A 21,900-nucleotide genomic window follows, 5' to 3' on the forward strand; every position below is an offset into this window, starting at 1 on the left:
TCCAACTTCCTAGGATATGGGCCAACACATCAAAAGGCACCCTGCAGGGAGAGGAATGAAAACTCTGGAACCTGGCCACATCCTGCCTTAGAGAGAAAAGCTGAAATACAGCCACGGAGGTGATCATGGTTTCAGTCAACCCAGCCAGCCCTTGGCGTCCTCAAAGGGCCCAGCAGTCCCATCCCTTAAAGGGCTCAGAAGCCACTTTAGCCACAATAATTATATGCACTGCACGTACCCAGCAAATGACAACACAAAGTGCTTCCTTCATTCATTTACCAAAACGCAGAAATAAATACGTAAGTATCTAAATGCTTCTCTACATATTACCTTCTTTGACTAAGCATTTCCACTTTGTGAATCTTACAGAAATGTTTGTACAATGTGTGCAAATATGTCTTTTCACATTGTTTGTAACAGGGAAAAAGTGGAAACAACCTAAATGTCCAACTGCAAAGAGTTGATTAAATACATTATTGTACATCCCTACAATCAGATATTCTGCAGCTGCTAAAAGATGTGAGCTAATTTTATATGTCCCAACAAGGAACGTAATCCATGACATACTGTTGGGTGAAAAGAAGCAAGTAGCAGAACAATATATAAATGTCATTCCTTTTTGTTAAAAAAAAATGTATTTATTAAGGTAGAAGGTAGATAGATAATTCTTTTAACCTGAGGATTTAGGACAGCGGTTGTTACCTTAACTGCACATTGGAATACCCAGGAATTAAAAAGATCCAGAGGGGGCTTCCCTGGTGGCGCAGTGGTTGAGAGTCCGCCTGCCGATGCAGGGGACACGGGTTTGTGCCCCGGTCCGGGAAGATCCCACGTGCCGCGGAGCGGCTGGGCCCGTGAGCCATGGCTGCTGAGCCTGCGCGATCGGAGCCTGTGCTCCGCAACGGGAGAGGCCACAACAGTGAGAGGCCCCCGTACCGCAAAAAAAAAAAAAAAAAAAGATCCAGAGGCCCAGGCCCACTCCAGACCATGTATCAATATATCACAATCTCTTGGGGTGGGTGGGTTGGTGGGAGGGAGTTTTTTAACTTCCCCAGGTGATCCCAATGAGCAGCCAACTTGGGAAACACTACCTTAAAAAAACAGAAGGAAGGAAAGGTTGACTCAGAAAGGAAAATCAAGTTGTAACCTCTTTACATGAAATCTAAACAGATATTACCTACTCTGCTCTTTCTGGGAAAAGAAAGGGGCTGGATCGCCTTGAATTATCACTAGCCTTCTGTAAGCACTGAGTTAGTTGAGTTTAGCTCTGAGCAATGCCAAACTTTTTGATGACACCTGTAGGGGTTCTAGAAGTTGACCACTTGACTTCAGGAGATGAAGTCTCCAAGGGCAGCAGGAAGGTTAAGAGCCCGCATTGCTGCACCTTCTGAAGGACGTGGGCCACCACCTCATTAGTAAATGGGAACACAAACGAAGCACTTTGCACAGCGCCTGACACAGTGGCGGTGCTTAACATGTGGTAGCTTATTTCTTTTCAGGAATGGAAAGAGCTCAGAGATAATCTTAGTGCCTGCTGAGTTCCAGGCATGTATATATGGTGTCCTGTAATCCAAACAAGCCTGAAGCCAACATTCATATACCCATTTTACAGATGAGGAACCTGGGGCATACCGGGGTTGGCATCTTGTCAGAAACCAGAATTAAAAGCCGGTTCTGTCCAACTCTATATTTTGTACTTTGCTTACCACACTCTGTCCCTTCTTAGGGACCTTTTGGGCAGGGATTTAACTCTGATTAGGGCTCTCATTTTTAGACTCACTATTCATTTACCTTCAGAGGAAGGGAATGTGTGGCTGAAGTTACCTGGGATCACTCTGCTTAGAGATGATAGGACACCTTAAAAGACTGTGCCCAAAAGTGGTCTGGAAGGCCTGAAGTTGAAGCCACACCATGAAAGGAAAGGAAAGTTCTATCTCTGAGCCCAAAAGGAAACGTTATGGGCTTTGGGCATTTGTTCTGCACTGCAGATGGATGCAGGCAGAAGACCCCTCCAATCTCCCACCCCAAATTTTCCATTCCCTCCTCCCTCAAAGCAACTGCCTGAGCCTGGTTTTCACATCTGTGTTTCCTGGCCTGGCTGGCGAGTTTATCTTCGCACCTCAGAGGAGTTGGTTCTGCTCCCGTTCATTTTCACTTCCCTTGAAAAAGGGAGGTGCTCTTGGGCTTTGTCCTGTTGTCTCTTCCTCCTCCTTTTCACACCACTTGAATCAAGTACAGCAGTCAAAAACAGGGACTTATTGAGTAGCCACCTTAACCAGCACTGTGGGTAGCACATCGGTCCTGGAGAGTCTGCCTTAGATCACCAGTACTTCCTCCACCTGGAATCTCTGCTCTATCATCTCTGTTTCCTGGGCCGTGCAACCCCCATGCCACCTCCTCTAGGAAGATTTCACGGATCTCATCTACTCCGTGTCCTTACAGCACTTGCACACCTCTCCTGCACGGCTTTCCATATCCTGTACTTGGTTTATGGCTATTTGTATGTATGTCTTCCCCACTAGACTGAACATTTCCTTGAAGGCAGAAACAATCTTTTCTTTTTGGCCGAGCTGAGCAGTTTTTGCGATTTTAGTTCCCCGACTAGGGACTGAACCCGGGCCCTCGGCAGGGTGCGGAGTCCTAACCACTGGACCACCAGGGAATTCCCACAATCTTTTCTTTATCTTTGTATTCTTCAAGAACCTAACTCAGTGCCTGGCATATTAAGAAAAAAAAATTCATACGGTTGTTTGCTTAAACTCTTTCCAAAAAAGGATTTTAAGTGCCTTACTGAAATACATAAAGAGTAGCAGAAAGGGGACTGAAGAAAAGCAAGGGTAAAGAAATCATGGAATGAGAGTGCTCGCTTCGGCAGCACATATACTAAAATTGGAACGATACAGAGAAGATTAGCATGGCCCCTGCGCAAGGATGACACGCAAATTTGTGAAGTGTTCCATATTTTAAAGCAACTATACGCCAATAAAAATTTTTTAAAAAAGAAAGAAATCATGGAATGAGAGCCCATAATAACAACAAAAATATTTGAGTTCTTACTAATGCTGAGCACTGTTCTAATTGATTTACATGCATCACCTCATTTAATCTTTATAATAATCCTGGGAGGTGATTACTGTTATAATTATTTTACATTTGAGGAAATGGAGGCACAGAGAGGTTAAGTCACTTGCCCAAGTTCACACAGTGGGATGTGAACACAGGCAATGTGGTTTCAGAAGCTGTGCTCAGGGGCTTCCCTGGTGGTGCAGTGGTTGAGAATCCGCCTGCCGATGCAGGGGACACGGGTTCGTGTCCCGGTCCGGGAAGATCCCACATGCCGTGGAGCAGCTAGGCCTGTGAGCCATGGCCGCTGAGCTTGCGCGTCTGGTGCTTGTGCTCCACAACGGGAGAGGCCACAATAGTGGCCTGCGCACTGCAAAAAAAAAAAAAAAAGAAGCTGTGCTCATAACCACAGCCCTCAGGATACCAACCACAGACATTCTGTGTGTAGAGCTGGGTTATGAATCTGGCTCTGAGGTTTCTAGCAGTCAAAGCCAAGAAGAGAAGGTATTTAATGACAGGAGTGATTGTATTTATTAGAAACAATAAACCAAATCCTTGGGAGAAATACAGCTTTTTGTAACCTTGAGTCTGAGAGAACTCATCAAGAAGACACTGCTTTTCAAACTTTATAAGTTAATCTTCCATGGGTAAAAATTGTTAAACTCCCCAATACAGGTATATTTGTTTATATTTATACATATGCACTGATGAACTAATATATTATGTGCATTGTAAAACACAAAAATAGAAATTGAAAAGAATGAGAGAAACTATAAAAACACATGGAAATTCTGCTGAGGACCATCTTGTACACTCCCTGGGCAGACACAGGCCCCTCCTGAGTTCCCTGGTACGGTAGGTGATTCTATGGGATGGATCCTGGCAATAGATAACAGTGGCTGACATCACCATTTCTTATAACAACCAAAGCATGACACAGAAAATGCATTTCAGCGACAGCAGTTCTAGAGGGACCAAAATAATGTTGTCCAAATGAGTACATCTCTGATTGGCTGGTTTGATCTAGTAATAGATATTTTATTTATTACATATATAAAACTAATATAATATATAACTTAATTATATATATATTATATATGTATAACTAATATCAATTGAGCCTTTTCTGTATGACGGTCATTGTACTAGATGCTTTACTCAGGCTCCCCATTTAATCCTTATTGCAATCCTTCGAAGTAATTATCAGTATAATCACCATTTTACAGATGAGGAAACTGAGGCTCAGAGAGGTTAACTGGTTCCTGGAGTAGAGCTGGGGTTTAGACTCACGTTTATTAGATTCTGAAGCCAACGTTCTTAATCACCTTCTCTACTCCACAGAAATTTGAATATAGATGGTTTTAAACAGTAGTTTCCCCCTTTTACAAATCCTTTTTATTTACCAAAAGAATGCATTCTTGTGGTAAAAAATGCAAACAAAACTGAAGTGTGCAAAGTAAAAAGGCCACCTTTTCCCACAAACAAGCTCACCAGGTTTCCCCTGTTAGTCTACTCTTTCTAAAGTCTTCTAGACTTCTTTCTACTCACTGAACATGTGTATATACATATCAATTTTTCAAAAGTAGGATCATAACATATATTTTACTTTGAACTCTCTCTTTAACGTGGCTATCTTTCCAGGGTGGTTCATGCAGATCTGTTCACATATTAGGAGCAGACAACACAATTGACTACTTACCCCTCTCTTCTTAAAATATTCTCTCTGGGTTTTTCTTTCTGCCTTTTTTTTGGGGGGGGGGGAACTTTGCAAATACTGTTTACTTCACTGAAACCTGGAGATGGGGAGAAGGTATGTGAAAGTCTGGGACACAGAGCCTAGGGGTGCATATTGACAAGGGCGACATACAGGGACAGGGTGCTGAGGGCCAGCAGTGCCGTCCAGCTGCCCAGGGAACAGAGGTGGATGAACATCTCCATGACAAAGGCCTTGTAGATGCTAAGGAACATCAGTAGAAGGACTGCTGGCTGGCAAGTGTGGTACAGGTCATAGCATGTGATCATCTACACCTGGGTAGATGTGACGACGTAATGGACCAGACAGATGTTGGAGTCAATGCTCATCTGGATGTATTTCCAGTCAAACTCAGTGCCTGAGCTCCAACCCAGAGGGGGATGTAGCAGGACATAATGAACTTGGCGGTGGCCCAGCCCAGGGTAGCAACGATGATCTTGTATTCCCCCTTGCCGGCATTCTGGGACATGACAAGGTTTAGGCCTATCAGGTCTGCCACAACCACGCTGGCCTTCATGAGCTCCCCAATGAAGTCATAGATGCCGCCTTCCCAGCTGGGAAAGAAAGTGGCCAGGAACAGCATCTTGCACAGCTGCACGAACAGATAGGTGACCCCGGCCTGGACGCACTTCCAGAAGGCGCTGTACTCGGACAGCCTGCTGCACTTGTAGATGATGAAGTAGGGGAGAAGAAGGCCAGGGCGAAGCAGTCCCCAAAGGGGAATAGTGTCATGGCGCCTGCTGCCCAGCCTGCCGGAGCGCACCTCTCTGCCTCGGAGGCCTGGCGCCTGAGCCTGGGCCTGGCGCCCACCTTCCTTCTGCCTCTTTTTTCTTTTCCTCTGGGTGACTCTGAAGTTTAGTCCTTTTTCTTTCTCCTTTCTTTTCCTTCTTCTTCTATTCCCTTGCCTCTAGAGCTTATCCATCCATATGCTAACAACTCCCAGACTTTCTTCACTCTTTACCTGGAACACTGCAATTTTCTCTATTTTCAATTTGCTTTGTTGTTAGTTTTAAGCCTATTGGAGGATGTATATTTGCATTTGCTTATACTTACAAAAAGAAAGTCTGGAAGGAAGTTAATGAAAGGGGTTACCTGTGTGTGGTGGTGGGGAGTGGAGGGAATTGGGAATAAACTAACCAAGATCAAAGGCACCAGGCTTGAGATTACGAACAGAGTAATTGGGAGAACTTGAGTTTGGCCTGTGGTCTTGTCTCTCCTTTATGGATGAAATAGAGGTGACAGAAGAAATGTAATGAACTTGGTGGGGAGAGGACCACAAGGCCTTAAAACCTGGTCTGAGGCCTAGCTGTTCCAGTGGGGTACCTGTGCCTGTTTCCTTGGGACAGGGGAGGGGTAAATTATCCACAAGCCTTCTTCCCTGTCCAGGTGAATTCCCCAAGGGCACCTGCAAAGGCCCTGTAAATAAAGCAGGTGGCAATCTAATGACAGAGCCCACCCTTTGCAAGCTCTCCTCCTGGCTAAGGATAGGGCGGCCTGCCCTCCGCCTAAATGGGAATGCTGCACGTGGTAAGTTTCCTTCCCCTTCGCTTCCATAAAGTGATCCTCCCATTAAACAAAAATAGATATTCAACCTTCCTATTATAAAACTTATCAAACACATCAAAACTGAGAGAATGGCATAATGAACCACCTTGAATGAATGGTAAAATGAACCCCTGATTCAATAATTATTGACATTTTGCCATATATGCTTTACCCTTTTCTTCCTCCCTTCCTTCCTTCCTTCCTTCCTTTCTTTCTTTCTTTCTTTTTCTTTCTTTCTTTCTCTTCCTTTTTTTAAAAATCAGGTAACAAAAGGTCAGTGTTTAATGGCAAACAGTCGGGGATTTTTTTTTTTTTTCTCTTTTTGCAGTACGCGGGCCTCTCACTGTTGTGGCCTGTCCCGTTGCGGAGCACAGGCTCTGTACGCACAGGCTCAGCGGCCATGGGTCACGGGCCCAGCCGCTCCGCGGCACGTGGGATCTTCCCGGACCGGGGCACGAACCCGTGTCCCCTGCATTGGCAGGCGGACTCTCAACCACTGCGCCACCAGGGAAGCCCTTTTCCTCTGATTTTTAAAGAGCAAATACGTAAAGTCCTACCATTTCAACCCTAAATTCTTACAAACATATCTGAAAATTTAGGACCTTTTCTTACTATTATCACCTCTAACAAATTTAACATTAATTCCTTAGAATATTATTAATTCTTTAGAATATGCTAATACCCAGTCTATATTCAAATTTACCACAAAATTAAATGACTTTAAAGCCATAAAGAATGCCAGATCGGAGTTGCAAATGAAACCAGAGAAGCTAGCATCAGCCCAGCAGCCCCCTCAGCACAGGTCTCTGAGAAGTGTCAGTGTCCAGGAGTGAGGGGCATTCCTTGGGAAAAGCAAGTAATAGCAGCTCTTATTGAGCACTTACTGTGGACCCCCCTGTGCTATGGCTTCTGACTGGAAGAGATGACATTAGCTCTCTGTGTGTCTTCATAGTACTGAACATAATGCCTACATAGAGTAGACACTCAACTAATTGAGATGTGAATTGATCATCATACCTCCCTGGTGTTAAGTGTTTCTTTGCAGCGAAGGAGTGACTTCACTGTTTAATTCAATCATTCGAATAAAGTGGATATTATTATCCCTATTTTAAAGAGGAGGAAACTGAGGGTCAGACTTGTCTAAGTTCCCTAAACTAGAAAGTAGAGGAGCTGAGCTTCAACTCAGGTTAGTCTGACTCAGAGTCTGAGTGGTCATCTGTCTTGGTAATCGCCAAGGGACTCTGATAGGGGTATTAAAGGCCTGAGTCCGGGGTAGAGTCCTGGGCAAAGAGAGGGTAAAAGGGCACGGGGGGGTGGGTGGGGGGGGGGAGAAGAGAAAGGAACAAAGAAAGGAAGCCAGGAGATTATGATGTCATGGAATTAAAACTAGCAGCCATTGGATAAAGAGCCATGGTATACAGTGAACACAGGTATTTGTTCTGCTGTGGAATGAATGAGAAGCTTTTGAACCTCAACCCTCAAACTCCTGAGTCAGGTCCATGGACATCATTATGTACTCAGAGCTAGCCCAGGATCTGGCCCATACTAGGAGCTCAAATATCTGTTGAATGAATGACAGTGCATGAGTGAATGTGTGAGTAAATGAATAACTGAATAAATGATGGACTAATATGTAAATTATTTAATAAGGCATTGAGTGGCTGCATTAATTGAATGACAAATGGATGAATTCTTTAAATATCTATAGAAGGAGAATGAAGTGGGAAGACAACTAAATCTAACAGCAGCATCATGTCCAGAGCATTTTATCATGAGACCTGTGCTAAGAACTTCATAAGCAGTTTTTCATTTAATTCTCAGAGCAAACTCTCCGGTACTATTATCATTCTTTAAGTGAGGAATTAGGTCTGGAGATGTGAGAAAACTTGTTCAATGGCACATAGGCACAGAGCTGGAATTTTAATCCTGCCATTACGCTCCAAAGCTCAGGCTTTTCACTAGACAGTCAGTGTTCAATCAATATTACTTCACTCAATACCGGACTTGTTTTTTGTAGCTGATCCAAATACAGGTGAACCACCACTTATACAACCCCTGGAAAGCTGTAAATTTAAACACAGTTAATTACTTATCTCAGCTCATTATGTAAAGGAAGCTGTCCTATTGTATGCCCCTTTATAAGTGAAGGATTACCCGGAACTCATCTGCTTCCTAAATCTGAATTTTGTTCAAAGCAAGGTATATATTAACTAAAGATATCTACTTGTAGGAATTGGTTTAATTATTGCTGGGAATCTGGGATTTTTGGTGTTTGGACAGCTTATGACGAGGCCCTTAATTTTGTGATACCTCATCTTAATGGTTTAAATAAAGGTAGATTAAAATGTACCAAATCCAGAATCCATTAAAGACAAGATATGTTCAATATATGTAAAAATAAGCAGATTTCTTCATGATAAAAAAAACCACCGTAAGCCAAGTCCAATTATAAACCACAAACTCAGAAAAAAATATTTCTAGTTCCTGTCGTAGACCAAGGGCTGTCTTCATATAAAACTCTCTTTAATCAATAAGAAAAGGTCTATAACCAAATGGCAAAATGGGGCAAAGGATATTCACAGGAAAGGAAATATAAATGGCTCTTAAATGGATGAAAAATGCTCTTTTACTCATAATGAAAATTGTAAATTAAAACCACACTGAGAGACTAAGTTTTCACCTATTAGATTGGCAAAGATAAAAGAAAAAATGTGGTGACACACTATGCTGGCTTAGGGGTAGGAAAACTACACTCATACTTTGTTTTGGGGGGAATAAACTGGTACAACTTCTACGAAGAGAAACTTGGCAAAATCTATCTAAATTACTATATGCATACACTTTGAAGGTATAGTTACACCTACACATGTGCAAAATTATGTATGTGCAAGGTTACCAATTGTAGCATGGTTTAAGAGCAAAAGAAGGAAATGACCTTAAGGTTCATCAATAGCAGACTGGATAGGGACTTCCCTGGTGGTGCAGTGGTTAGGAGTCTGCCTGCCAATGGAGGAGACGTGGGTTCGATCCCTGGTCCGGGAAGATCCCACATGCCGCAGAGCAAATAAGCCCTTGCGCCACAACTACTGAGCCTGTGCTCTAGAGCCTGCGAGCCACAACTACTGAAGCCTGTGTGCCTAGAGCCCATGCTCCACAACAAGAGAAGACACCGCAATGAGAAGCCCACCCACGCACTGCTACAAAGAGTAGCCCCGATCGCCACAACTAGAGAAAGCCCACGTGCAGCAACGAAGACCCAATGCAACCAAAAATAAATAAATAAACATATTTTAAAAAAGCAAGGTACATAAAAGTAGTATATTACATTTATGCTTTAAAGAAAGGACAAAAGTGCTCTCTGAGAGATTTGCTTCTTTATACATAACAGATCTCTGGCATGATACCTTAGAAACGATGTTGGTTGCTTTTTTTCCCCTTAATACATCTTTATTGGAGTATAATTGCTTCACGATACTGTGTTAGTTTCTGTTGCACAACATAGCGAATCAGACATACACATGTCCCCATATCCCTTCCATCTTTTTAAAATTTATTTATTTTATTTATTTATTTTTGGCTGCATTGGGTCTTCATTGCTGTGTGTGGGCTTTCTCTAGTCACTGAGAGTGGAGGCTACTCTTCGTTGCGGTGCACAGGCTTCTCATTGCGGTGCCTTCTCTTGTTGCAGAGCATGGGCTCTAGAGTGCAGGCTCAGTAGTTGTAGCAAATGGGCTCAGTAGTTGTGGTGTACGGTGTTAGTTGCTCTGCAGCATGTGGGCTCTTCCAGGACCAGGGCTCGAACCCATGTCCCCTGTATTGGCAGGAGGAGTCTTAACCACTGTGCCACCAGGGAAGCCCTCCCCTCCCTCTTGAGCCTCCCTCCCACCCTCCCTATCCCACCTCTCTAGGTCATCGCAAAGCACTGAGCTGATCTCCCTGTGCTATGCTTCTGCTTCCCACCAGCCAACTACTTTACATTCGGTAGTGTATATACATCGATGCTACTCTCACTTTGCCCCAGCTTTGCCCTCCCACCCCATGTCATCACGTCCATTCTCTATGTCTACCTCTTTATTCCTGCCCTGCAACTAGGTTCATCAGTATCTTCTTTTTTTTTTTAAGATTCCATATATATGCGTTAGCATATGGTATTTGTTTTTCTCTTTCTGACTTACTTCACTCTGTATGACAGACTCTAGGTCCATCCACCTCACTACAAATAATAACTCAATTTCGTTTCTTTTTATGGCTGAGTAATATTGCATTGTATATATGTGCCACATCTTCTTTATCCATTCATCTGTTGATGGACATTTAGGTTGGTTCCATGTCCTGGCTATTGTAAATAGTGCTGCAATGAACATTGTGGTGCATGTCTCTTTTTGAATTATGATATTGGTTGCTTCTGAAAAGAGAAACTGTAGAAAGGGAACAGGGCTGAAATTTGAATCTTTAATACTTTAGTAAATTCCTGAACCAATATTTACAAGCATTTTGAATACTATACAGTGGTACTGTGGTCCCTCCCTACTTCAGCCCCCCCAACCCCATCCTAAGACCCCCAGTGGATGCCTGAAACCGTGGAGAGTACCGAACCCTATATATACTATGCTTTTCCCTATACTAACTAGTTGGGTAGCATCTACAGCGTGGATAGGCCGATGGGAGGGATGATTCACTCACATCCCAGGTGGGACAGAGCCGGGGGATGAGAGATTTCATCACGCTACTCAGAACAGCGAGCAATTTAAAACTCATGAATGTTTGCTTCTGGAATTTTTCATTTAATATTTTTCCACTGCAGTTGACCACAGGTAACTGAAACCAAGGAAAGCAAAACTGCAGATAAGGAAGGACTACTGTATTATTATTTAGATATCATTTATGTATAGAATACATAGGCACATATATGATATATATTAGTCAAAAGTAAAGTATTTAACACAGAATAAAAATATGCACAGAGAGACTAGAAAAATATACATGTGTATATGCACAGAAAAAGCTGAAAATATACAGAAAAAGAACTGGGCAGTAGTTTTAGGTCTCATAATGAGGAGAATGGGTTTGGGACTAAAAGGGAGGACTGGCTTAATTTACTCTAGTTTTTACTCTGTACCGTTTGGGTCTTTTGTAAAGACAAAGTTTAACTTGTGTAGTCTAAGAAAAGAAACTAGATTAGAAAGAAATGTACCAAGATGTTCACAATAGCTGTCTTTAGATAATGAGATTACAGGTGATTTTTCCTGCTTACTACTTTACTTTTAAAATTCTCCCAATTATTCATTTTCCCAATTAGTCTATAAATAAGACTCTTACTTTGGTAGTGGGAGCGCCAACAAACCTTTTTATCACTAGGGTTTCTTTTTAAAAAATACTTTAAAAGATTCTATTAGCCTTTTAAAGAATTTTAAATTATCTTCATTGCCTTTATTAAATGATAGCAAGTAATACAGACTCCTTATAAAATGTCAAAAGACACAGAAAGCTATGTGGAAAGAAAAAGTTATCTCGTAATTCCATCTCCTACAAAATCACCACTATTGTCTGAAACTGTTAAAATACTGCATTTATATTAAGAACTTAAAAATAATTTCAGATTCACTGGAGAGCCTGAGAACTGGAATATACTTGCTTTGGGCCAAGCAGTCCTAAATGCTTACGTTTATCTTATTGAATCCACCCAACAACTCTGGGGGTAAACGAACTCTCTGGCGTAAATGTTAGGCCCCAGTAACCACTAAATCAGGGCTCTGAGGTTTAAACAATTTGCCTAAAGCCATACTCTAGTATGGGGCAGGGTTGGCATTCAAATCCAAGTCCAGGAGGCGCCTAAACCACTGCCTCAGGCGACTGCCATCATGGTGGGTGGGGCTGGTGTGCTTAAGATGCAGGGACTGGACTTGAGTTCACTTCTGGTGGCCCCCTCATCCAGCTTTCCTGAGGATGGATGTTTGATAAACGAGTTTTGACTTAGGTGATAAGTGTAGGGTTCATGATCGTCAGAGGAGAAGATGATTAGTGGAGCTGGGGCATAACCACACTGGGGGGCATTTTACAGTGGTAGCGAGGGGTAAGGCGATAAAGAGGAGAGGTGGGTGGAACTGAAGCCCGGGAGAAGCTGTTAGCCCCAGCACTCCAAAGGGTTAAGGCTGGGCAGGAAAGCCCCTGGGGGGAGCAACCGCCAAAGGCTGCAATCTGGCAGCCCTCACCTCCCCCACCAGCGGGGAACTGGACGGGCGGATAGGACTAGTTCCTCCGGGATTATCTGAGGCCTCTGGGCTGAGGTGAGCTGCTGGGAGGGACGGAAGCCCCAGGTACCACATGTCCTTACCTTCCTGCTGGGCTCAGAAAACCAGGTGTCCTGGGATAGGTGCCCTGGTCCCAGACAGAAGCATCTTTGGCCCAGGCACACTTTGGGAGTGAGAGGTGTTGAGCCTCAAGCCTGGGGGATGCTCAGAGAAAGGTGGGGATGGAGGCCTTTCTGGAAGGGAAGGGGGCCTGCACCAAGGTGGGGGCAGTGAGTTCTCCAGCCTCCCTGTCTTTTGGGGGCCAGGGATGGGGGAGCTGCCTCAGGAAGAGATGCATCTTGGGGGTTCAGAGAGCCCCAAGTCCTCTAACCAATCCCCCAAGGCTAGTTTCCCGGCTCCAGCTTCGCTCTCGCCCCCCCTCCCCCTCTTAGCCTTGCCACAGACTTTCCTTAGGTCTTTCTATCTAAACCTCCTCCCCTCCCTTTCCCCTCCCCCCAAATTCTTTGGAAATCTTTCGACTTTCTTTCAAGTTTTCCCTGGGCAGTTTGGGGTCCGTTTCAGAGCTAGGTCAGGGCGCTTTAACACCCACAGCTGGGTAGAGTGGACGAGACAATAGCTGCTATCACTTTACCATTGGAAGTGACCCCCGAATTTGCACTTCTTTCATCTTGGGACCAGAGCACTTGAGGGTGGGCGATTTCCTGGGGGGAGTGGCTTAAGCCGCTTCTCCAACGGCCAGTTGGCTGTAGACGGTCCATGCTCAATGGTCCACCACAGATATGAAACCAGTTCTGGAGTGAGAGTGGCGCTCAGCTGGGGACACTGCCCACAGGGTGACTTAAATGTCCCAAGCTGGAAGGTGGAGAGAGAAGCGGACGCCTCCTGGGCTCTGGGCCACCCTCGAGGTCAGTAAACTAGGAAGTTTCCTCAAAATTAGGAAGGGTGGGTGCCTCGAGCAGTTTGGAGACCCCAGGGGAACGAGGGGGTGGCCTTGGGACACTAAAGGGCTCAAGGGTCATAGAGTGACTCTGAAGATGGTGTGTGTGTGTGTGTGTGTGTGTGTGTGTGTGTGTGTGTGGAGAGGGGACGCATTGTTTCAAGTTCTCCTTCTCCCCACCCCCACCTCCAGCCTCTTCCCCATCCCCACCCCCCCGCTCGCCCGCCTATCTCCCCTCCCCACCCTACACAATGGTCTGGCCTTAGCCCCTCCCCAGACTCCCGGTGTTTCCCCAGTTGGGTCCCTTGTCTCAGATACCCCCAGCCAGCCAGCTCTCTCCCCAACTATCCAGGGCCTCCTGGCGGCTCGCTCCGCTTCCCCTCGTGGGCCTCGCTGCCCATTCTCCTTCCCTTCCAGGCGCGTGGTCCCCTAGAGCTACTCAGCTTGGGAACTACCGAGGCATGATTGACTGGGTGGCCTCAGGCCCACCCTGGTGCCCCCAGACCCTCCTGCTGCCCTTGGTTGGTGGGAGGTTCCTTGGGAAGTCACAGCCAAGGGACTTGCCTGCCACCAGCCAGGACCTGTGGCCGCCCACGCCCCGCGAGGCCTCCTGGCCACCGGGGAAGAAGCCAAGATGGCTGGCGCTCCCTGGAGCCAGGGGCGCAGCCTGGGCAGCTGGGCCGGCCAGAGAGGTGTGGAGCCGGGCCGGGTGAGATGCCAGCCATGCCTCCGCGGCCTTAGGCAGTCTTACTGAGGGCTGAGGCCAGTGTGGCCCTCCCTCACGCTTGTAGGGCCTGGCTGGCTATCGAGACTGCAGGGCCTGCTTTATGAGGGATGGGGAGAACACGGGGTCCTTGGTGAGCGAATGCGGAGCCCAGGATGAGCCTGGCAGGGAGGGTGTTTGTTCTAGAGGCCAGAGACCTACCAACACTGTCAGCAGATGCTTTGGCCCTTTCTTCCCTTGCCCTGCCCAGAGCGCTGGCTCACCCCTTTTAAAATGCAAGGGACAGAGGCCAGAGCTGGGCTCCGAGACCCCATCTGCTTGAAATCAGGAGACTGGGGGAGGAGGAAGTGGGACTTGGTGAAGGTGAGGCTTTGAATTGCCTGCAGAATTGCCCGTGTCCATTCATTCCTTCCTGGGCTCCAGAGCCCTTCTTAGGTGCCAAGATGCTGGCTGGATGCTGTCCTATTTCCTCCCTTCCAACCTCAAGCCGGGGAGCCTGTGTCGCCTTGAGGGGCCCTTCCTCCTCGGTTTCATGTTTTATCAGGTCCCTTGTAAGAGTGGTGGGGCCAGGGGAGCCCAGCTGGGCAAGACCCCTAGATTAGCTCTCACTTTCTGCACCTTATTCCACGAATGCACCTGGTAATTGTCAGATCTGCTTTGCACTGCGTTTCCAGGGAGCCATCACCAGAAAGACTGTTGCACCTGAACCCCATCAACCAATTGTCTACTTAAGTATGATTAGCTTCCCCGTACGGCCTCTGGCCTTTCCCCGCTGCCCCATTCTCTCCTGGTCCAGACCCACCTGAGTTGACGCGAGGTGCAGAGCCTCTCCAGGGAGCTACTTTTTCTCAGCAAGCTTTTGAGGAAAAAAGAAGTAGGGTATTACCTACTCACATCTCCTCTTACCTCTTTGGGGAAGAGGAAGGAATGAGTTAGGGTGGGGTGGGGTGGGGTGGGACTGGGATGGGAAGAGTAGGTAGGGTGGGACAGGGAAGGGGAGGGAGGAGGGTGGGGTTTGTGCAGGAAGACGTGTGGTCTATCTGGACGTGTTGGCAGGTATCTGGATACTACAGCGGGAATTCAGGCAAGTCAACTTTACCTTTCTGGACCTCAATTTCCTTATCTGTAAAATGGCCAGCTTTGTCTCGAAGCCCCAAGAATCCATGTGTTTCTGCAGCCTTTGGATAATGAGCATTTTGGGCCCTGTATTTCCCTGTATGGTGGAATCGCAGGGGTTAGGAGGGGAGCTCTGGAGTCAGATTGCTTAGGTTTTGTAGTTTTAATAGCTTGTGGTCTTGGGAATGTTATTTAACCCCCAAGCCTCCATTTCTCTATGTGTGAACTAGAAGTAGCTATCCTAGTGAAGGTGCAGGTGTGATGGAGTTGTAATGTAGAAGGAAAGTGAGAACCACATATAAATATTACGTCTGAAAAGCCTGAAGTCCAAACGCTCACCCAATGCAAAGCCCACAGAAACCTGTAATCGTTTAAGGGAACATTGTGCCCTCCTCCTGGTGTGGAAGGGCAGGAAGAATCACCCACACAATTTAAATTAATTATCCCCTCTTATTTTTTTTTTTGAGATTTTGGTTGAATTACCTAAATGTACATAGTAAACAGTAGGTGAATGGTGGTTATTTTCATAATTTTGTTTGCGGAGTATCTAGCGGAGCAGAGCTCTCATTTATATGCGTCTGTATAGCAGCGTTTACAAGTGACATGCAAGAAAAACAAAACCCCTAGCATCTTTGTTGTCTGCCAGAATGAAAAAGCTCTTCTGTGTTTACAGTTTGCTCCTCAGAGCTCAATTTTTTTATCGCATATGGAAGTGCTCTCGGTGAAGTTTATCTCCTGAGTCCAAAAAACTAAGTTTTTAAAAAAGTAAATATGCAGTATATAAAAGATGAACAGATTAAAAGCCCAATTCCAGGGTCAGATAATGTGGGACAAATAGAAATCCGGTGAGAGGTTAGACCAGGTTTGTCACAATAAACACATTAAAAAAAAAACTACAAGCAAGAAATTTTTATCCAAAGGTGATTCTGATAACCAGTTTTTAAAAAGCTTTCTTTTTTATGGTTACCAAGTAAAATTCTGGTGGTAAGCCTTTGGTTCTTTAAAAACTTTTTTTCAACTTTACTGAACCATAATTTACACCCAAATGCATCCCTTGTAAGTGCGCAAAACACTTTCCTTTTAGGTGTGCAGTTTGATGAGTTGACAAGTGTATACACCCAAACACAATTTTTAAACCTAAGGCTAATCTAAAGGAATCTATTAAAATCTGAGAACAAAGATCTGAGAAAGGGTAATGGTCTCCTTTTTAATTTAAAAACAGTGTCCACAAAGGAATATTACTCTGCTTTGCAACACAACACGGAAAACCTACCAGTAATTAGGATGATTAGTTTGAATTGAAAGGTGGCTGGCATTTTAAACTGGAGCAGATGAATCACAGGCCCTAAAGAGCATCTGGTTTCAACTACTGGCAGCACCACTTATGAGGCCTGGGGCAAACTGGGCAAATGAGCCTAAATTTGATTGTCTCAGTTTTTTCACCTGTAAATTGGGGATATTGGTAGTACCCATCTTAAAGTTTCCGCCGCCAGGATTGGGAAAGTGCATGGCAAATAGTAAACCTTAGTTATTAGATCTATGTCAGCACAGTGGCTAGGCTGCTGCTACCTCTTTGAAAAGACTAACTTTATCCCAGGGCAGCAGTTCTCAAACGTTTTGGTCTCAGGACACGTGTATGCTCTTAAAAATTGAAGACCCTGAAGAGCTTTTGTTTATATAGGTTACATCTGTCAACATGTTACATTCAAAATTAAAATTTAGACATTTAGAAAATATTTCTTTATTAAAAAATAACAAACCTGTTACATAGTAACAAATAATAGTTTTTATGAAAAATAACTTTTCCAGAACAAAAAAAATTTAGTGAGAACAGTGCATCTTTTAAATTTTTCAAATCTCTAATATCTGGTTATCAGAAGATAAGTAGATTCTTATCTGTCTCTATGTTCAATCTGTTGTGATACATTATTTTGGTAGAAGTACATGAAGAAAATCCAACTTCATCCGGACACATAAATGGACAGAGGAAGAGTATTTTTGTTTTTCCTTTGGCTTTGCCACCACGGGGCTTGCGGGATCTTAGTTCCCCAACCAGGGATCGATCCTGGGCCACGGCAGTGAAAGTGTGAAGTTCTAACCACTGGACTGCCAGAGAATTCCCAGAGGAAGTGTATTTTGGTAGCATTTTCAGTGGATATTCTTTGGCAACTACACCGCAACTCGACAGGTGGTAGTTCCTCAAAGCTTAGTTATAATGCAGAATCTGAAATAATATCCAGGAACTTTTGCACCGTATTATATTAAAAATCCGTTGCTTTCTTTTATACTTTGAATGGATCTTTTCCCCGTGCCATCCCATTGGTTATTTGGGAAATACAGTTCATTGAGTGATGCAAATCTTCAAATGTTGAACATTCCATTATATAGTATAAAAAGTTACATGTCTTAGTGTCACCACTGGTCCCATCAGAAAAATCTTTAAGTATTGGGATGCTGTCAAGCTCACTGTAGTGGATACAAGTTTTCCAAAATTCTAATTTTCAAATGAAAGCTCAGAAATTTTCACTGGCCATAAATAGTAGTAGTTTTCCTTGAAGTGACAGCCTCACCTTATTCATTTTTGAGAAAATGTCTGTCAAATATATCCAAGTCTAAATGACTAATGCCACTCAATTTTTCTTTCAAGTAAAAGTGGTATTCCATGAAAAAGCGGCTAGTTCATCATGCAACCCAATTGTCACCCATTCATTATGCACCAGTGTGCAGCAGAAATCCTCTATGAGCACTCCCCATTTTGTCACTCCCAACATTGAAGTCATGTACTTAAGGGTTATGATTTTAAAAAATAATGATATTTGTTGCTGTATCAAGGACATTTTGGAGTGATACTAGCTTTCTTTTTCCCAACTGTGCCTGCATCATGGGGTAGAACACAGTGATTTCTAGTTTAATTCATGCTGAGGTACTAGCTGTACTCCAATGTTAACACGATGAAAAAGGCAAATCACATCTTAGTGTTGTTATCTTAGTATTATTATGAAAACAGTTTAACTTGCAGCCCCTCAGAAAGTCTCAGAGAACCCCAAGGGTCCATGACCGTACTTTTTTTTTTTTTTTTGACTGCGCCGCGTCTTCGTTGCTGCGCGCGGGCTTTCTCTTGTGGTGAGTGGGGGCTACTCTTCATTGCGGTGCCGGCTTCTCATTGCGGTGGCTTCTCTTGTTGCGGAGCACGGGCTCTAGGCACACGGGCTCAGTAGTTGTGGCTCGCGGGCTCTAGAGCGCAGGCTCAGTAGCTGTGGCGCACGGGCTTAGTTGCTCCGTGGCATGTGAAATATTCCAGGACCAGGGCTCGAACCCGTGTCCCCTGCATTGGCAGGCGGATTCTTAACCACTGCGCCACCAGGGAAGTCCCCATGGACCATACTTTGAGAATCACTGTTTTAGGAAAAAGGAGACCAATTTAGGCTATGTGTGATTGTCTGTCTTTAACAGGTGTAGAGGTACAGCTTTTATACCTGCACTATATAATATGTATAGTACTAGATAATACTCTAATATATAATAGCTAATGCTTCTTTTGTACTTTACTATGTGCCAGGCACTTTTCTAAGGATGAATATATATATAAATATGTGTATGTGTGTATACACTTACATACACTTAGATGTCTCCGTCCTTTACTTTCATTGTCTCATTTATATCCGCAACGGTCCTATAAGGTAGATACTTTTATTATTGTCCCCATTTTAACAGAAAAGGAACCAGAAACACAGAGAGGTTGAGTGACTTGCTCAAGCTAATATCAGAACCAGGATTCAAAGCCATTCTCTAAGGCCAAGCTCTTCCTTTGTACCACTGAGTAATTAAACAAACCCCAGGAGGCACGTAGCCATTACCTGCTATGGGGGGATGGGAATAGATAGATCTTGAAGGAGAAGGCAGAGGAGTGGATAAGGCACCGTTGCTGGGTATCATCTGGGTGCCTTGGCTGACCTCTGCCCTCTCTCCTTTGCCCTGGTAGGATGACATCCCGGGAGCAGCTGGTGCAGCAGGTGCTGCAGGAGCTGCAGGAGGCAGTGGAGTCCGAGGGCCTGGAGGGTCTCGTTGGTGCTGCTCTGGAGGCCAAGCAGGTTCTGTCTTCCTTCGCTCTCCCCACCGGCCGGGAGGGAGGTCCTGGCCCCCAGGTGCTGGAGGTGGACTCGGTGGCCCTGAGCCTGTACCCAGAGGATGCTCCCCGGAACATGTTGCCGCTGGTGTGCAAGGGCGAGGGCAGCCTGCTGTTCGAGGCGGCCAGCATGCTGCTGTGGGGCAACGCGGGCCTCAGCCTGGAGCTGCGGGCCCGCACGGTGGTGGAGATGCTGCTGCACCGGCACTACTACCTCCAGGGCATGATTGACTCCAAGGTGATGCTGCAGGCCGTGCGCTATTCCCTGTGCTCTGAGGAGTCCCCGGAGATGACCAGCCTGCCGTCCACCACGCTAGAGGCCATCTTTGATGCGGACGTCAAGGCCACCTGCTTTCCTAGCAGCTTCTCCAACGTGTGGCACTTGTACGCCCTCGCCTCCGTCCTTCAGCGCAACATCTACTCCATCTACCCCTTGCGCAACCTCAAGATCCGGCCATACTTTAACCGTGTCATCCGGCCCCGCCGCTGCGACCACATGCCCGCCACGCTGCACATCATGTGGGCCGGCCAGCCCCTCACCAGCCAGCTCTTCCGCCACCAGTACTTTGCCCCCGTGGTGGGGCTGGAGGAGGTGGAGGCTGAAAGTACCAGCCCCGGCCTGGCCCCGCTGCCCCCGCTTGCCAAGACCCTGGAGCTGCTCAACCGGGAACCTGGCCTCAGCTACTCCCACCTCGGTGAGCGCTACAGCATCACCAAGAGCACCTTCTACCGCTGGCGGCGGCAGTCCCAGGAGCACCGGCAGAAGGTGGCCACCCGCTTCTCGGCCAAGTACTTCCTGCAGGACAGCTTCCACCGCGGGGGTGTTGTGCCGCTGCAGCAGTTCCTCCAGAGGTTCCCCGAGATCTCCCGCTCCACCTATTATGCCTGGAAGCACGAGCTCTTGGGCTCTGGCGCCTGCCGGGCCCTGGGCCCCAAGGAGGAGCTGGCCATGGAGGAGCTGGAGAAGCTGCCGGAGCAGCAGGTTGCCAAGGGGCTGGGGTGCTCCTCGTCGGCCATGTCAAGCCCTGGAGTGGTCTTAATGCAGCGGGCCAAGTTGTACCTGGAGCACTGCATCTCCCTGAATACGCTCGTACCCTATCGGTGCTTCAAACGCAGGTTCCCCGGCATCTCCCGGTCCACCTACTACAATTGGCGCCGAAAGGCTCTCCGAAGAAACCCCAGCTTCAAGCCTGCACCAGCCCTCTCGGTAGCCGGGGCTTCCCAGCCAGCATCTGTTGGGGAAGAGGCCTTGCTCCCTTGGAAGGGTGAGGCAGGAGAAGGGGCAGGGAAAGCAACGGGTGGGGGGTCACCTGCCCCCCGGGAGTTCCTACCCCTGAGGATGCCCCTGTCCCGTTGGCAGAGGCGCCTGCGCAGGGCAGCCCGCAAGCAGGTGCTCAGTGGGCACCTCCCTTTCTGTCGCTTCCGCCTCCGCTACCCGAGCCTGTCTCCCTCCACCTTTTGGGTCTGGAAGAGTCTTGCCCGGGGCTGGCCCAGAAGTCCGTCCAAGCTCCAGATACAGGCCCCCAGCTTGGGCAAAGGGGGCATGAAGGAAGCGGAGGAGAAACGGGAGAAAGAAGCTGGTAGGAATGTGACAGCTGCCATGGCCCCACCTGCAGGGACCCTGCAGATGGCGGCTTCTCCAGGAGAGGATCCAGGGAAGGCCCTGGGAGGGCCTTCCAGAGAGGGGGCCCTGCAAGAGGGGGCCACGGCCCAGGGCCGGCCCCCCAGTGGGTCCCTGTCCAGCCACCCTGTGGTGGCAGCAGCGGCGGGTGGCAGGGACGGCCAGGTGCTGGTGATGGACGTGCTCGCCACCACGAAGTTCAAGGCCCAGGCCAAGCTGTTCCTGCAGAGGCGCTTCCAGTCCAAGAGCTTCCCCTCCTACAAGGAGTTCAGCGCCCTCTTCCCCCTCACCGCCCGCTCTACCTACTACATGTGGAAGCGTGCCCTCTACGACGGCCTCACCCTGGTGGATGGCTGACGGGGAGGTATGAAAGGGGCTGGGAGGAAGGAGGACCACTTTGGAGAAGGTCAGAGACCTGAGTTGCACCCCCCTGGCTTGGCCAGGATCCCTTTTGCTCTCACAGCATCGACCCTGAATCCAAGGGCAGCTTCGTGTTGTTTCCCAGCTCCAGGGCAGAGAGAGCCAGAGATCAGCCATCTTGGCCCCCTGCAGAGAGCTACAGGACCAGAGATATTCTCTTCAGTTGTTTACCATTCTTATTTTTATTATTGTGTCTTGGTTTTAGTCTTTTGATTCAAGTGCGTTGGCTGGGCCCCCTTGCTGGTGTTGGAAGCTGTATGTATGTGGGGACCCGAAGCGGGGTTGGTTAGCCAAAGCTGCTTTCAGCTTTTCCCTGGGACAAAAGGAGTATTGTAGCATGGCCG

At 46.7% G+C, this 21,900-nt stretch overlaps 1 protein-coding gene, 1 non-coding gene and 1 pseudogene across 2 annotated transcripts; 2 read left to right on the forward strand and 1 right to left on the reverse strand.

Annotated features, from left to right (window-relative positions):
* Positions 1 to 2,859: 2,859 nt before the first annotated feature.
* LOC115839769 (U6 spliceosomal RNA) lies at positions 2,860 to 2,966 on the forward strand. The gene has a single exon (XR_004034179.1). It is a non-coding gene; the product is annotated as a U6 spliceosomal RNA (small nuclear RNA).
* Positions 2,967 to 4,899: 1,933 nt separating this feature from the next.
* On the reverse strand, positions 4,900 to 5,548 carry LOC115839653 (BOS complex subunit TMEM147-like; annotated as a pseudogene).
* Positions 5,549 to 19,372: 13,824 nt separating this feature from the next.
* Positions 19,373 to 21,493, forward strand: VRTN (vertebrae development associated). Its single transcript, XM_030831529.2, has one exon. The coding sequence runs from the start codon at positions 19,373 to 19,375 to the stop codon at positions 21,491 to 21,493; it is 2,121 nt and encodes a 706-aa protein (XP_030687389.1).
* Positions 21,494 to 21,900: the final 407 nt, after the last annotated feature.

This window comes from Globicephala melas, chromosome 2, assembly GCF_963455315.2.
Source record: "Globicephala melas chromosome 2, mGloMel1.2, whole genome shotgun sequence".
Taxonomy (NCBI): domain Eukaryota; kingdom Metazoa; phylum Chordata; class Mammalia; order Artiodactyla; family Delphinidae; genus Globicephala; species Globicephala melas.